At 35.8% G+C, this 16,528-nt stretch overlaps 1 protein-coding gene across 7 annotated transcripts; it reads left to right on the plus strand.

Moving 5' to 3' along the window:
• The first annotated feature begins 1,308 nt into the window (after window positions 1–1,308).
• On the plus strand, window positions 1,309–16,098 carry LOC107862623. 7 transcript variants are annotated; one of them, XR_007053790.1, is made up of 10 exons: window positions 1,309–1,523; window positions 1,631–1,692; window positions 1,903–1,965; window positions 4,492–4,592; window positions 11,212–11,391; window positions 13,611–14,559; window positions 14,643–15,186; window positions 15,384–15,476; window positions 15,548–15,646; window positions 15,730–16,098. XR_007053790.1 is itself a non-coding variant. In XM_047409670.1 (8 exons), the coding sequence occupies exons 5-8, from the start codon at window positions 15,094–15,096 to the stop codon at window positions 15,874–15,876; spliced, it is 432 nt and encodes a 143-aa protein (XP_047265626.1). In that variant the 5' UTR covers window positions 1,699–1,965; window positions 4,492–4,592; window positions 11,212–11,391; window positions 13,611–14,559; window positions 14,643–15,093; the 3' UTR covers window positions 15,877–16,098. The 7 variants fall into 7 exon arrangements, 4 of the variants coding, with proteins under 4 accessions (XP_047265626.1, XP_047265625.1, XP_047265623.1 ...); XR_001672015.2 differs by lacking the exon at window positions 4,492–4,592; XM_047409670.1 differs by lacking the exons at window positions 1,309–1,523; window positions 1,631–1,692 and having other exon boundaries at window positions 1,699–1,965.
• The last annotated feature ends 430 nt before the right edge of the window (window positions 16,099–16,528 follow it).

Below are 16,528 nucleotides of genomic sequence, written 5' to 3' on the forward strand. Positions count from 1 at the left end.
TGCATTGTTGTTGAAAACAATTACATTATGCCCATGGGTTTTCAAATGATTTGATATGAAACTGCTTTATAATGACTCTCAAATATATTTTATAAAAATATGATGTTTTGTTTTGATATCTCTGCGTACCAGTACTTTTGTATTGACCCCCTTCCCTCCCAGGTTTGGAGGCACAGTCTAGGGGTCTAGAAAATCAGTAGATTTCCTCAGACAGATTTGCAGAGTCACTTGGTGAGCCTTCTATATTTCGGAAGGCCTGATATCTGCCAGTTTCATTTATCAGTTATTAGTTTTGGGTCTACTGGGGCCTTGTCCCAGTTTTCAGATAGATATTTGTTTCAGTCATTTAGTAGAGATTTCGTAGACTTTATAGAGATGTTGTGTTGAGATTGTGGGACATTATTCCCCATTATTGCTTTCGTATGATTCCTGATCATGTTTCCGTAATATTGTTTATTTTCCGCATTTTTTAATCATATGAATTATGTGCATGACTACTAGACAGATAGGGGTGTTTCGAGCCTTTATGGTTTGGGATACTCATCACGGCCAGGGCCCCGGTTCGGGTCGTGATAGAAGGTGAGGTTGCGGTTGGAGAAGAAAAACCAAGAAGTTGCGAGGCGAGCCAACAAAGGAAGAAGAAAGCTCATTCTTGAACCGGGAGATTGGGTGTGGGTGCACCTAAGGAAGGATAGATTCCCGTCTCAAATGAATGCTAAGTTGATGCCACAGGGTGATGGCCCGTTCCAAGTATTAGAAAGGATCAACGATAATTCCTACAAGATTAATCTACCCCTGGAATATCAAGTGCACAACACTTTGAACGTGTGTGATCTCTCTCGGGTGAAAACGGTGGAGGATGACAATGATCCGAATTCGAGGATAAATTCCCTTCAAGATGGAGAGGATGATACGAGAATTCCTAACTCGAGACCTTTCACACGAAGCCAAGCACGTGAGTTGCAACGACTCCAAGCCTTATTCACATTCTTGGCCATGTGTGAGGCCCTTATGAGCCCATCTAAGGGCCTACATTTAATAAAATGTGAAGAGGCCACCAAGACACACCCCAAACCCACCCACTTAAATGCTAAGGGAATTTTGGTCTTCAGTATAAGAAAAAGCTTTATCTATGATCAACATATTAGGACGAGTTGATAATCTCATCTCTAAAAATATAGGTATTGAGACAAGATTATATTTTGATCCTTATTTATGTACTTTATTGTGAAGGTACTAAATATGGTTCTAAAAATGTTTAGTATTTGGTCCCAAATAATTAATAATTTTTAGTCATGAGCGGGAAATTAAAAAGTTTTCCCTTTTACCAAAAATTAAAGCGCCAAATCAAATTCTAAGAAATTAAAACACGCGGCTGCTTTATGAAAATTAAGCTTTTCCCAAATTAAACTCTAGAGCCAGTACTAATCACTCCCACTTTTCCAATTTCCACCATCTGCTCTCTGTGCTCTCAACGAGAGAAAATTATTGTCGCAGCTCTACCCAAATCGAGCAATTCGAAGGTTGGCCTCCCTCAAGAATCGATCAAGTTGTTGTTTTTATTTCATAAGCTGCTGATTTTTTTTAGTAATATCAATTTTTTTCTTGTTTTCCAATTTTCACTGATCAGCTCTGCCTAATCTCAACGAGAGAGTTTTTGTCGCAGCTCTAACCTAAACCAAGGAATTCCAGGTAGTACTTGTGGAGAATGCCCTTCTCTCTTCCTATTTTGTCAAAATCATGTTCTGCCACCTTTTTCCCATCCATTTTCTCTGGCTAAACTTCCGGCGACAGTCACAAACTCCGGCGTCGTCACATACAAAACACGACCACATTAGTTTCTCCGCCATTGCTAACTGTCTTTTTTCTTTTTTGTTGGTTTGCATTAATGGAAACTTCAAGTGGGTATCTGAATTATCATCAAAATTCGTCGTTTGGTTCTTCTAGAAGAGACGTCGCTTACAGGTTCTCTTACATCTCCACCCTTTTTTAAAGAATTAAATTATTTTTATTGTAATTTTTAATTATTATTCGACATGAAATTTATGATCTTGACATGAACTTGTATTTTTATTTTATTTTATTGGTATTTTCTCTTGGTTACATTTTCTTTTTAGTAAAGAATCTTACTTTAATATCTGATTTAAAAAAAAAAATTGTGATTCAAATTGGAGTTTTTACTTCAATAGCACTTGTTTTTTAGTTTAAGTGTATTAATAGGTTCATTAAATATTGGGGAATTAATGTTTCTAGGCTTCTAACTATATTAACTTAAGATTAATCTGATGATGCCATGTCCGTCTTCATTTTCGTTATAACTTTCTATATACTATTTGTAACTGATTTTTGATTGAGTAGAGGGTCTATCAGAAACAACACGGTAGTGGTATGGTTTGCGTACACTCTACTATCCCCGACCCTGCTTTGCGAGATTACATATGCTAATGTTGTATGGTTTAATTTTTAATTTCTTAAGTAAAGAATCTTACTTTAATATCCAAAGGGAAAAAAGGATCACTGGGGATTAGTATTTGTGGGTTTTAATTATTGAGTTTGGGCATTTTTTGGTAGGTGCACTAAATAATTTTGTTGGAATCATTTTCTGTGTGTTGGTTGGATTCTGCTGTTTGAACTCTATTTGGATTTTAATCATAGCAATTTTAGCATTAAATTAAACATTGTAAAAAGCTAATGTCAATTCATCTATTTGCTCTCCTCGAAACTACCTTATATTACTTGTAACCTGCTAGTAGAAGTAGTGCAGTATATGGAACTATTTAGAAATATATTGCCACACTTGCCGATAATCGAAACCTAAATAATGAACTTCATGAAGAACAAATTTGTCAATGTATTGATCCACAACCAAAATAGTCCCTCAATAAACGTTCATTTAACATCATTCTAATGGCAAACCATAGCCTCATCTTCAATGGTGAAAGCTAAACAAGTGACTATAATATCTCCAACTAATTATTTAAATAACAAAGCTGCAAACTTCCATCCATGAAACAAACGGTAACATCTTTTGTAGGAATTTGGTGTAATGAAATAAACTGTACCTGTCCCAATGTTGTAGTCTCATTATTTCTCTTGAAGGATTTTAGTTACTTGCTTGCATTTTGTTTGGTGCTATATTGCTACCTTTTGATCTTCTACGTATTTCAAGTTAAAAAATTTCCTAGAATCTTTTCATTCTGATTCTAAGTTAGAGATCTTGTTGTATCGTTCTTCTTACTTCATAAAGAAAGAAGAAAGACAAAAGGAAAAAACTTGTCTTGTTCTTTTAATCCTTTATAATGAAAATTTGGATATATCTTTTAGGCAACAACTACTACTGAATCTTAAACTACTTGGGGTTGGCTATATGAATCCTCATCGTTCATGACTTCATGTCACCCTGTTCTAACCTATCTGGATCGAATATATAAAAATTTAGTTTTTTTAGCACTAGTTACTTGTGAAATGTTGAGTGGCTACTTTTATTTGTAGATCCATTATGGGAGTCAATAAATTTGTCTTAAAGTCGTTCTTGTGCTGAACGCTGTATCTTCATAGCTCCCTCCATCCTGTTTTAGAGATTTCTTGTCAATTTGGTGTTTTTCATTGAGTTCTGAAGCTGCAAGGACCAGTCATTAGCTGAATAACCCCCTACCTTTCTAGTTGAGGTTTGATGATTTGATCAATTTGTATTCCTGATTTTACTCTCGAGTGTGAGGTTGATATCAACTTATGCTACTATTGCTAATATATGTACTTTTATTCCATGTTGTGTTCTTGTATAAAACAATCTTCATGCTATCCATAGACATGCATTATACTATTGATTCTAGGATTTAAGTGATCTCAAAGCACCTAAAACATGTACTAACTTTTCTTCCTAAGTACCTCATCCCCCTAGTTGGCAATTTTTGTTATCTAGTTCATGAATAGGGTTACTGGTTTAGAGCTGAGTCTTGTCCTTTGAGCTGTGGCATAAGTTATGTTGCTTTTAAGGTTTTCGATAATTTACCAAAGAAGTACACAATTTTTACTAGAAGATTTTCATCTACTTTTTTGTCATTGTATGTTACTGGGTTCTTTTGCTAGTTTATCTTCAGTTTCTAGAGCAGCTACTGAGCTGCAGCAGTATTTTGGTTTTATGTTCCATGGATGGAATGGGAGATTATCATTGCAATAACTAGATGTCTCTTCTCTTGGTGTTGCTATTTGAAAGAGGACATGATTTGTGTGGTTTTTGACTACTTTTGTTTTGTTACATATGCAGAAGCCTTTTACGAGTATATACTAACATCTTTGTAGTGTTTATATGGTGAATGTTTTCAATCTTTGACATCTATACCTTTGTTGGCATTCTTTGTTTTCTTTAAGTTTATGTCATGTTTTAATTTGATGTTTAGTTGTGGCTAGCGTTGTTAGTATATTTTGCACGCATTACAAGTTTATATTGAATTTATGTATTATGTTTGTTATATGGTGATTGATTCTAAGCGGGCGTATATTGAAAATAATCTCTCTACTTCATCTGAGGTGGTGGTATGGACTGCGTATGCTCTACCCTCCCCAGACCCCACTAGGTGGGAATACACCGGGTATGTTGTTGTTGTTGTTGTATATATGAGATGTCTATCCACACACGGAATTATTCTGAATGTTGGTCACCCCAGACCTCCAAATGAAAAACCAGTATAAAATTAAGAAAGCAAATAAAGGGAGATAAACTTCCAGTCCATACTTCTCGTCTTTCAATTCAATTTTTATTTAAATAATTTTTTTATCATCAAACTTCACTTTCTCAGTTAATTCTTGTCTTTCAGTCCGATTTGTATTTTTGTCACTATTATTGTTGTTGCAGTGGAGACTTTATCAGAGATGTTTAAATTTTGTTGGTCTTTGATGAATATATGCTTGTTTGGAATATATGCTTGTTTGGATAGTAAGTCTACAGTTTCAAAAAATGCCTATAAATTTCACAAAAATAATATAGTTCTAATATGAGGAGGAGGTCGTATTATCTTTAAAGTTGAAATACCTGATGTAGTAAGATATAATAATGTGATGGTAATATGTTATGTGAATATAATTATTTTTCTTGTCTTTTATTTCTTCTTAATCTAATTTTTATGTATTCTCCAAGGTTATGGCACCTAGTAAGCAATGGATGCAACTTTCTCTTCATAATCGAACGGATAAAATCTACTTAGACGGGGTGAAAAAGTTTGTGAATTATGCTTTTCGGGGAAAAGAAGAATGTGAAATATGGTGTCCCTGATACAAGTGTTGTAATACAACATTAGGAACTCGTAAAATGATTGAGATGCATTTGAAAGTCCATGGAATAATTGAAAATTATACCTTTTGGTTTCATCATGGGAACAGTTAGGTGAGCCAGAAGATGAGGATGAGGATGAAGCAGATGATATTGAGAGTGAAGATGAAGATGAAGTAAAAGAACTATTGAGAGATTTATATCCTAATGCTGAAGGTGGAGGAGATACACACACCGGTTTTCACGATAAACTTGGGGAGGATCCAAATGTTGATGTTGGAAAGTTTTATAGACTTCTGGAGGATTTTGAGTAGCCATTATATCAAAATTCAAAGGCTTCAAAGCTTTTATCTTTGATTAAATTGCTTCACATCAAAAGTATAGGTCATTGGAGCAATGAGTCATTTACCATGCTATTGAAAATGTTAAAAGAGGAGTTGTTGCTTGATGGAGCTAATTTGCCAAATTCATATTATGAGGCAAAGAAGATAATTCTAGAGCTTGGGCTTTATTACAACAAAATTGATGCTTGTACTAACGATTGCATGTTATATTGGAAGGAGGATAGCTTACTTGATTCTTGCAAAATTTGTGGTGCTTCTAGATGGAAAGTAGATGCACATAGCGGGGAGACAAAGAATAAAAGGGTAACAAAATAGCCTAAAAAACTTTACGCTATTTTTCCTAAACGCCTAGGTTGCAGAGGTTGTTTGTGTCTACAAAGATAGCTTTACTAATGACATGGCATAAGCACGAAAGAACTGATGATGGAATAATGTGGCACCCAACTGATTCAATGGCATGGAAGTCGTTTGATAAACTATATCCTTTATTTGCAGTTGAGCCTCGTAACATTCGACTTGGACTTGCTAGTGACAGATTCCAACCATTCCAAAATTCCAAAACCTCATATAACATTTGGCTTGTGGTTCTTATTCCTTATAATTTACCACCTTGGTTGTGTATGAAGTAGGAAAATTTTATTTTATCAATGCTTATTCCTGGTCCAAGTAGTCCCGGAGATGCAATTGATACATAACTTCAACCTGTAATAGAGGAATTGAATGAGTTGTGAGAAGATGGTATTGAAACCTTTGATGCATCAACAACAACAACAGACCCAATGTATTCCCACATAGTGAGGTCTGGGGAGGGTAAGATGTATGCAGTCCATACCTCTACCTTTAAAGAAGTAGAAAGGCTATTTTCGATAGACCCTTGGCTCGAGACATGGAATACTAAATAAGTTCATAGTACAGTATGGAACAAGATGGCATAACATAAATACGACACTCACAAGTAATAGTAAACAGAGAAAAGTAAACAGATTCGTAATAAAGCATGAAACAAGGTATCATAACAAGAATAATACCCCCACCAAGTAATTCCCTACACTAGCGACCCAAACTGACCCTAGCCTTCTGCCCTAATTTGCGTCCTCCGGATCTTCCTATCTAGGGTCATGTCCTCAGTGAGCTGTAACTGCTCCATGTCCCGTCTAATCACCTCCCCTCAGTACTTCTTCGGCCTACCTCTACCTCGCCTAAAACCATCCAAAGCTAGCCTCTCACACCTACGAATCGGGGCATCCATGCCCCTCCTCATCACGTGTCCGAACCATCTCAATCGGACTTCCCGCATCTTATTCTCCACTGGAGTCACACCAACCTTCTCCTTGATAGTCTCATTCCGAACTCTATCCCCCCTAGTCAGCCCACACATTCAACGCAACATCCGCATTTCCGCCACCTTCATTTTTTGAATGTGGGAGTTCTTAACTGGCCAACACTCCGCTCCATACAATATGGCCGGACGGACTGCCACCCTATAGAATTTGCCTTTAAGCTTAGGCGGCACCTTCTTATCACACAACACCCCCGAAGCGAGCTTCCACTTCATTCATCCCGCCCCAATACAGTGCGAGACATCCTCGTCAATCTCATCGTTACCCTGAATCACGGACCCGAGATACTTGAAACTATCCCTCTTACATACCACCTGTGATTCCAACTTCACTACCACCTCATTCTCCAACCTCACATTATTAAACTTGCATTCCAAATGCTTTGTCTTGCTCCTACTCAACCTGAACCCTTTAGACTTAAGAATTTGTCTCCATACCTCTAATTTGTCATTCACACCCCGCTGCGTCTTATCAATCAAAACTAAATTATCTGCAAAAAGCATACACCAGGACACCTCTCCTTGAATACGCTGCGTCAACACATCCATCACCAAAGCAAACAAAAAGGGACTAAGAGTAGATCCCTGATGCAATCCTGTCAAGACAGTGAAATGCTCCGAGTCTCCTCCTGCCGTCCTCACCTGAGTTTTAGCTCCATCATACATGTCCTTAATTGCTCTGATATATGCCACCGGGACTCCACTCACCTCCAAGCATCTCCAAAGCACCTCCCTAGGAACTTTGTCGTATGCCTTCTCCAAGTCGATAAACATCATATGCAGGTCCTTCTTCCTTTCCCTATACTGTTCTACCAGCCTCCGTACCGGGAGAATTGCCTCCGTCGTCGAGCGGCCATGCATAAATTCAAACTGGTTCTCCGAAATAGACACTATCCGTCTCAGCCTCACCTCGATCACTCTCTCCTAAATCTTCATAGAGTGACTCAATAACTTAATACCCCTATAGTTATTGTAACTCTGAATGTCACCCTTGTTCTTATAAAGAGGGATCATAGTACTCCACCTCCAAGCCTCGGGTATTTTCGCCGTCTTAAAAATTCCGTTAAACAATCCAGTCAACCACCTTAAACTAGCCTCGCCAGAAAACTTTCAAAAATCCATAGGTATCTCATCAGGCCCAGTCGCCCTACCCTTTCGCATCCTGCGAACAACCTCTCTAACCTCCTCTACCTTAAAACGTCTACAGTAACTAAAATTCTGACACTCCTCTGAGTGCTTCAGCTCCCCTAACACAATAGCTCTATCCCCTTTGTCATTCAAGAGCCTATGAAAATACGACTGCCATCTATTCTTAATGTGGCCATTCTTCACCAACACTTTTCCGTCTTCCTCTTTAATGCACTTCACCTGATCGAGGTCACGACCCTTCCTTTCCCTAGCCTTAGCGAGTCTAAACAACTTTTTTTCCCCTCCTTTCTCCTGTAACCCCGCATACAAGCTCTCAAACCTTTGATGCATCAAATAAACAAAATTTTAAGTTGCATGCTTCTTTGTTATGGACTATCAATGACTTTCCAGCATATGGAAATTTATTGGGATGGAGTACAAAAGGAAAACTGGCATACCCATTTTGTAATAAAGACAATTCTTCAATTCGATTGGCTAATTGTAAGAAGGAGTGCTTTATGGGTCATCGGCGTTACCTACCTTTGAGTCATAGATGGAAAAATGACAAGAAGTCATTTGATGGTACAACAGAGAAAAGGCACCCACCGAAGATGCATTCTAGAATTGAGATACTTCATCAAGTGCAAGATCTTGAAGGCCAACTATTGACAAAGGATCCTAAGAAGAGGAGGAAGATATCACATGAAAAGCGAAAGGATAATTGGAACAAGAAGAGTATCTTTTTTAAACATCTTAAACTTCCTTATTGGAAATATCTCTTGTTGCGACATAATTTGGATGTTATGCATATTGAAAAAAAATATATGTGATAGTTTTTTGGGGACATTCATGAATGTCAAAGGAAAGACCAAAGATACAATGAAAACTTGATTAGACTTGCAAGCAATGAACATTAGGCCGGAATTGCACCCTATCCAAAGAGAGAATGAAGTCGAAGTTCCAACTGCATGCTACACATTTTCTCCTGAAGAAAAGCACAAATTATGTATTTTCTTGAAGAATTTAAAGGTCCCAGATGGATTTTCATCTAATATATCTCAAAACTTGAAAGAACACAAGATATTTGGTTTGAAAAATCATGGCTGTCATGTTTTTTTGCAGCATATACTCCCTCTTGCACTTCGTGGTATGCTGTCGAAAGAAGTGTGTGAACCTCTTATTGAGTTGTCTTTATTTTTTTGTGTTCTTGGATCAAAGGAATTGAGGATTGATTCATTGAAACATATTGAAGAGCAAATTCCCATTACACTTTGCAAGTTAGAAAAGGTCTTCCCTCCTTCTTTATTTGATGTCATGGTTCACTTGCCTATTCATTTAACTGGTGAAGCTCAGATTGCTGGGCTTATTCATTATCGGTGGATGTATCCTATCGAGTGATGGTTATATTTTTTGAAATCTCTTATTGGTAATAGGGCATGTCCAGAAAGTTCCATTGCAGAGGGCTACCTTGCAAATGAATGTATGACTTTATGTTCAAGGTATCTACATAGAATTGACACGAAATTCAATCGGCCAGAACGAAATTATGATGGCGGTTTAAAGAATTCAAATGGAGGTTTATCTATATTTTGTCAACCTGGAAAAACTCTGGGAGCTAAAGATCCATGTTAGCTTGAAGCAAATGAATTGGAACAAGCACTTATATATTTTAAAGAATTGTGATTATGTCTTACCATATCTCGAGTATGGAGGGTTCTTTTGTATCATCTAGTATTCCCAATTTTCTTTAAGGTAATATTGTTTCTATATGACATTTATGGTTAACCTCAATTTTGTAAAGAGTTTACAAATATGGATATTGCTCACGACTTGTCAGATGTAGAATGGGACCGAGAATTTATTAAATGATTTAAAAATAGGGTGAGTAATATGGGCAACACATAAACATTAGATTTGACTTCTTAATGTTGTATTACTCATTCTAAAGTATTAAATGTAATCTTATGTTTAGGTCGTACAATTGCGTAAAGCAGATAATAGTCGGCTCATGGAAGATCTTCTCTCACTTTCACGTGGTCCTACCAAATATTCAACACATTGTAATGGTTACATTGTAAATGGATATAGATTTCATGTAGAAGATTATGATCGATCTCTTAGGACTCAAAATTGTGTTATTGTTGTAGCTAGCAAGAATGATGAAGATAATGAGATGTTTGATTACTATGGAGTTTTAACAGATGTGATGGAATTGCAATTTGTCCCAGATAGAAGAGTGATTTTGTTTCGGTGTAATTGGTTTGATATGCATGTTAAAATAAAAGGAATAAAAAGAGATGAGTATGACTATGTAAGTGTGAATCCGAGTAGATTTTTGAAAACAAATGAGCCTTTTGTTTTAGTGGATCAAGCATCTCAAGTGTTTTATTCTAATGACAATTCCAACAAAGGCTGGCATTTAGTGAGGAAGACTCAACCTCGTGATTCCTATGAGGTTGTGAAACAAATGGATGATGATGTAGATGACTTAGAAAGTCCTTCAGATGCTGTAGATGATTTAGAAAGTCCAACACAAAAGAAATGTAAAAGAGCTGATGAGGTGAAGTATCTCATAAATTACTTACGGCTAAAAACTTCTATTCTCTTAGCATTAAAAATTTAACTTATAATACTTTTTGTATAGATTTTGGGATTTTGTGAAGCAGAGAGACCACGTTGACTGTATTCTTTAGTAGAATGGGTAAAAAATTTTCTTACTATTTTTTAACTTTTGGCTCTTTTTGGAGGTTCACCATGAAGACTGAAAATGAGGATGGATCAACTATTAAGAGTACTATGAGATATACTTTCTGTGTACCTGGTGCAATAGGAAAGGGACGGAGACGAGGGCTTAGATCTTTGATAACAAAAGGAAAAACTCTAACTAAGAATTCATTAAGTTCAGTTTATCAACCTAATGATGTAGTTAAGCAATACATCCAAGATTTTGAAACAAGTAAGGTTTTTTAATTTATTAGAGTTTCAAATTGCATAAAGAACTTGAATTAAACACCATAGGTTATTTTTGGTCAACAAAAATAGCTGGTTCTTCTAACTTATTTTTGGTCATACTTTCTTGTGCTACAAAATATAATTCCTCAAGTATTAGTAATATGATTTTCTTTCTCCAGGTGCTATTGGTAAGGGACCAGCAGAAGGAGTTATAAACTCTACCATGTGTTCTAGTCAAGTAACGGGAATGACAATACGAAAGAGGTTCGTGGTTCGGGAGAACCAGTTTTTGCCAGTTAATACTTCATTACCTCCGTCTACTAATGAGGTTAAGCCATATTTACAAGAAGTTGAAACAAGTAAGTTTCTCATATCAAATTTCTATTGAGGATTTTCTGTCTGTGAAAGGTGTGGTAGCTGCTGTGGAGCTCCTGCCACACTCTATGAAGGTTGTGGTTACTTCTTGGTGTAGTCTACTTCTTGTCATGTTTTGTTTGAGTAGTTGTGACAGTTGCGTCACCTGTGGCTGCATCGTGAACCTGAAAAGTGGCTCGACTAATCAAGTTGTGCTATTTCACTGTGTCATCTGTTAACACTTGTTGGGAAACTGCCAGACCTATAAATTACCTGATATCACTAATGTTAACTGACCTGATATCACTTTGTCTAGTTGTGACAGTTGTGTCACCTGTGGCTACGTACGATGTTCGACCTCCCACTATCTGCTCGTCAGTGATATTTTCTTTTGCCACTGTATTATCGCATTTGACATCTATGCTCCTGATGTAACCACCTTCAGACAAGAAGTGCTCTTAATTCATTTAACTCAAAAGTGTTCTTACTTCTTTTTCAAGTTAGAAGAGGTTAGTAGCAGGAATGTGTATCAATTTGTGTACCGTCGTAGATGTTGATAATCGTGACCATTTTGTTCATCTTGTAATGATTGGATTTATTTTGGAATGATGCAAGTTCATTTTGTAGTGTGGTGACTTCTAAGGGAACTAAGTTCATTTTGTATAACTGAATTGTGCAGATTTTAAACTTTTATCTTTTTTACATGTTTCAACTTTTGGTATTTGATATTTCTGTAATTAGTTTTCTGCATTTGCACTTAGTTTTTTGTTTCTGTATTATAATTTTTTGATTCTGCACTTCAGTTTCTGCACCATAATTTACTGCAATCTGAACTTTTTTCTGTACACTTTAATCAATTTCTGCACTATATTATTACTGATTCTGCATGCACTTAAGCACATTTGGATAAGATTAACAAAATAATTTTTTAACTTAAGTGATTAAGTGCCAGACCTATAAATCACCTGATATCACTACTTATGTTAACTTACCTGATATCACTTTGACAAGTTGTGACAGTTATGTCACCTGTGGCTGCGTCGTGAACCTGAAAAGTTGCTCGACTAATCAAGCTGTGCTACTTCACTGACACTGGTTGGGAAACTGCCAGACCTATAAATTATCTGATATCACTACTTATGCTAACTTACCTGGTATCAGTTTGACTAGTTGTGACAGTTGTGTCACATGTGGCTGCGTCGTGAACCTGAAAAGTGGCTCGTCTGTAGTAGTTATGCTACTTCACTGTGTCATCTGTTAACACTGGTTGGGAAGCTGCAAGACCTTTAAATTACCTGATATCACTACTTATGTTAACTTACCTGATATCACTTTGACTAGTTGTGACAGTTGTGTCACCTGTGGCTGCGTCGTGAACCTGAAAAGTGTCTCGACTAATCAAGTTGTGCTACTTCACTGTTTCATCTTTTAACACTGCTGGTTGGGAAACTGCCAGACCTATAAACTACCTGATATCACTAATGTTAACTTACCTGATATCACTTTGACTAGTTCTGGCAGTTGTGTCACCTGTGGCTATATACGATGTCCGACCTCCCACTATCTGCTCAGTGATATTTTCTTTTGCCACTGTATTATCGCTTTTGACATCTATGCTCCTGATGTAACCACCTTCAGACTAGAAGTGCTCTTAGTTCATCTAACTCAAAGTGCTCTTAATTCTTTTTCTAGTTAGAAGAGGTTAGTCGCAGGAATGTGCATCAATTTGTGTACCGTCGTAGATGTTGATAATCGTGACCATTTTGTTCATCTTGTAATGATGGGATTTATTTTGGAACAAGTTCATTTTGTAGTGATGACTTCTAAGCGAACTAAGTTCATTTTGTATAACTGAATTGTGCAGTTTTTAAACTTTGATCTTTTTTACATGTTTCAACTTTTGGTATTTGATATTTCTGTAATTAGTTTTCTGCATTTTGCACTTAGTTTTTTGTTTCTGTATTATAATTTTTTGATTCTGCACTTATTTCAGTTTCTGCACCATAATTTACTGCAATCTGCACTTTTTTCAGTTTCTGCACCATAATTTACTGCAATCTGCACTTTTTTCTGTACACTTTAATCAATTTCTACACTATATTATTACTGATTCTGCATGCACTTAGAGCCCATTTGGATAAGATTAATAAGTTATTAAGTGCCAGACCTATAAATCACCTGATATCACTACTTATGTTATCTTGCCTGATATCACTTTGACTAGGTGTGACAGTTACGTCACCTGTGGCTGCATCGTGAACCTGAAAAGTGGCTCGACTAATCAAGTTGTGCTACTTCACTGTGTCATCTGTTAACCCTGGTTGGGAAACTGCTGGTACCTTTTATTTTGCCCATTTCAATCCAAGTGGGAAATCATATTCTGCCCAGACATCCCAACTCCCGATTACAAGATAATAGCTGGATATGCCACTCACTCCAGGGTGCACAATGCATGTATTTTCAAATGAAGATCCTTTTTAGGAGTGAAACAATATGGTCCTGTTACAGCTGTCATATTAAACTTAAAATGTTAAGCTCATACAACTATATATTTGTTTTGGAAGGTTCTATTGGGAAAGAGCAATGAAAAGGACTTGCAAGCTCTACCATGTTTTATTGTCAAGTAATGGCAACAACGATGAATAAGATTTCTGTGGTTCGTGAGAATGAGTATATGCAAGTTGATACTCCATTTTGTCCATCAACTAATCAAGTTAAGCAACAAACCAAAGAGGCTGAATCAAGTTTGTTTTTTTCAAGTCTGTTAAGTTTTTGATTGCATTTATAATTTAAGTATTAGTAATATGATTTGCTTTCTCTAGTTGGTAACAAGTAAGTTTTTTTCAAGTCGTTTTGAAAAATATTTTAATTGAATTTTTTTTTTTAAAATAAAATTGGTCATTTAGTCGTTTTTGGCTCCCAACGGTCATATAGCCATTGGGTCCAACGGCTATAATGGCCCAACGGCTATTTTTTAATTAAATGGGATCTAATACCTAGATTTTTGTGCTTCTTGTTAGGATTTTTTAAGAATAGTGTGGGATCTAATCAAACGAATGCGATCAATGGGTAATAATCCTCTGATTATAGGGAAAGAGAACATGCAAACTAATATTTTTCATTGCCTCCATCTCCTGATAAAGTTATGCAACCCTCCGAAACTGTTGAAATAGGTATGGTATATACACTTATGTATTATTAAATTTATAGAATTGAATTTTATTATTATAGTTCTTACAAAATTATACTGCTGTAGGATCATCTAATCCTAAAAAGGTAAAAAGAGTTCGAGGGAGCAACAAGTGCAAGGAAGTTGCATCACTTGAAGTCGGGTAGAAGCTAAAAGTAACCTTTTACAATAATAGAACGGTTGGAAAAAATAGCAATTTGTTTTCGAGACACTTGGGAAAAATAATTCGTGACAGTAACATGTGTCCATTGGCTTGTATCATCATGGAGTGATATTAAGAAACAAAATTTGGATCACATATGGGCAGCTATTGAGTTAACAACTGTAGTTGATAATATGAATGGGCATCTGGACCTTTATTTGCTTCGTTCTAACTAATGTTGTGTATTGATTATTGTAGGATAAATTTGAGAGTGATGATATGAATGATCATCGTGATCATATCTTTGGATAGATGAATGAGTTGTGGAACAAATAGAGAGGACACTTGCATAGTAAGTATGTGAAAAATAAGTCAATGGTACATTCTCTTAAATGTAAATCAGAGAGAGTGGAGAAGAAGGACTGGGAGTGGTTAGTTAAGGAACATTTTTGTTCCGAAAGTTTTCAGGTATTCCATTATGCAACTCTATATTACTTACTTTATAATTGTGTGTGGATTGGCTTCTTTTTTCTAAAAAAATCAATGGTTCTGTTTATGTTGCTCTGTATTACCTGCTAGTTCTTCCCTATAAACTTTATTTGTTGATGCAATTTCAGAATTCACATTTGAATAGATGCTAAGCTTATTATTTAAGAATAATACAGGTGAGAAGCAAAAGGAATATAACAAACCGAGCTAATTTGACAATGATTCATCATATTGGTAGTAAGCCTATTCGAGAGATAATGTATCAGCAGGTAGAATAAAAAATTATTTTCATAAGAAAATACTTATAGGTATTATTTGACATGTTCTCTTTGATGTAAAGGGTGGGAAAGATGGCAATCCTCCAGATTTGGGGACTATTTTCTATGAGATTCGTAAGAAAGGAAACAAGCTTGTTGAACCTGAAGCAATTGAAAAACATGTGCGTTTGGCAAATTAAATTTGTAAATTACTTAAAATTATTATGGGGTTCTGATTGAAAATGTCCTTTTATCTATTGTGTAGGCTCAGATTGAAGAAATTATGAAAGCAGAGCCATCTTTACCTACCATAAAGATTGTAGAAAAATGTTGGGGGCCTCAAAATCGTAGTTATGTAGTTTGCTTTGGCGGTGGAGTAAAGGCGAAAGATATGAAAGGGGGCACTTCTTGAAAGACTGAATTACTATCTGCTCTACGTTCAACTATAGAGGACAATAAATCCTTGATTGAGGAAAACAAATCATTGAATGATCGTTTGTCAACCTTAGAAGATGAGATGAAAAAAATAAGAAAAAATACAAGAATTTTTTGTTGCTCAACAATCTCATATCCCTCATGTAGACACGTAATTTTGCTCTTTCCCGAAAATATTTTAATCATTTTTATTTTTTTTTAATTTTTATTTTTATTTTATTCACCTTACCATACGTTTGTTTAATTGATAATTTCTCCCCAAAAAAAGAATTGAAAATAATTAAATAAATAGCATTTTTGCCACCTCATTATGCCAATTCAACACCTCACTTTTCATTTTTTATTAGATAAATGCAAAAGGCACACGCCCTACTCATTTTTTCACACGTCACCCTCATCTTTTCATATTCCACATTAACTTTTTCACATGCAACACACTTATTTCTACAAGTCACCAATTATATGCTTCCACATAAGATAATAAATAAAGAAAAAGAAAAATCAAATGAAAAATATAAAAGGAAAATTCTAAAAGGGGAAAAGGGAGGCTCATTCTTTCATCATTATTTTCTCTATAATAATAACAAACACCAAATCATCTTCCTTACAAGAAGAACAAAAAAAAAAAT

Source organism: Capsicum annuum, chromosome 3 (genome assembly GCF_002878395.1).
Source record: "Capsicum annuum cultivar UCD-10X-F1 chromosome 3, UCD10Xv1.1, whole genome shotgun sequence".
Taxonomy (NCBI): Eukaryota; Viridiplantae; Streptophyta; class Magnoliopsida; order Solanales; family Solanaceae; genus Capsicum; species Capsicum annuum.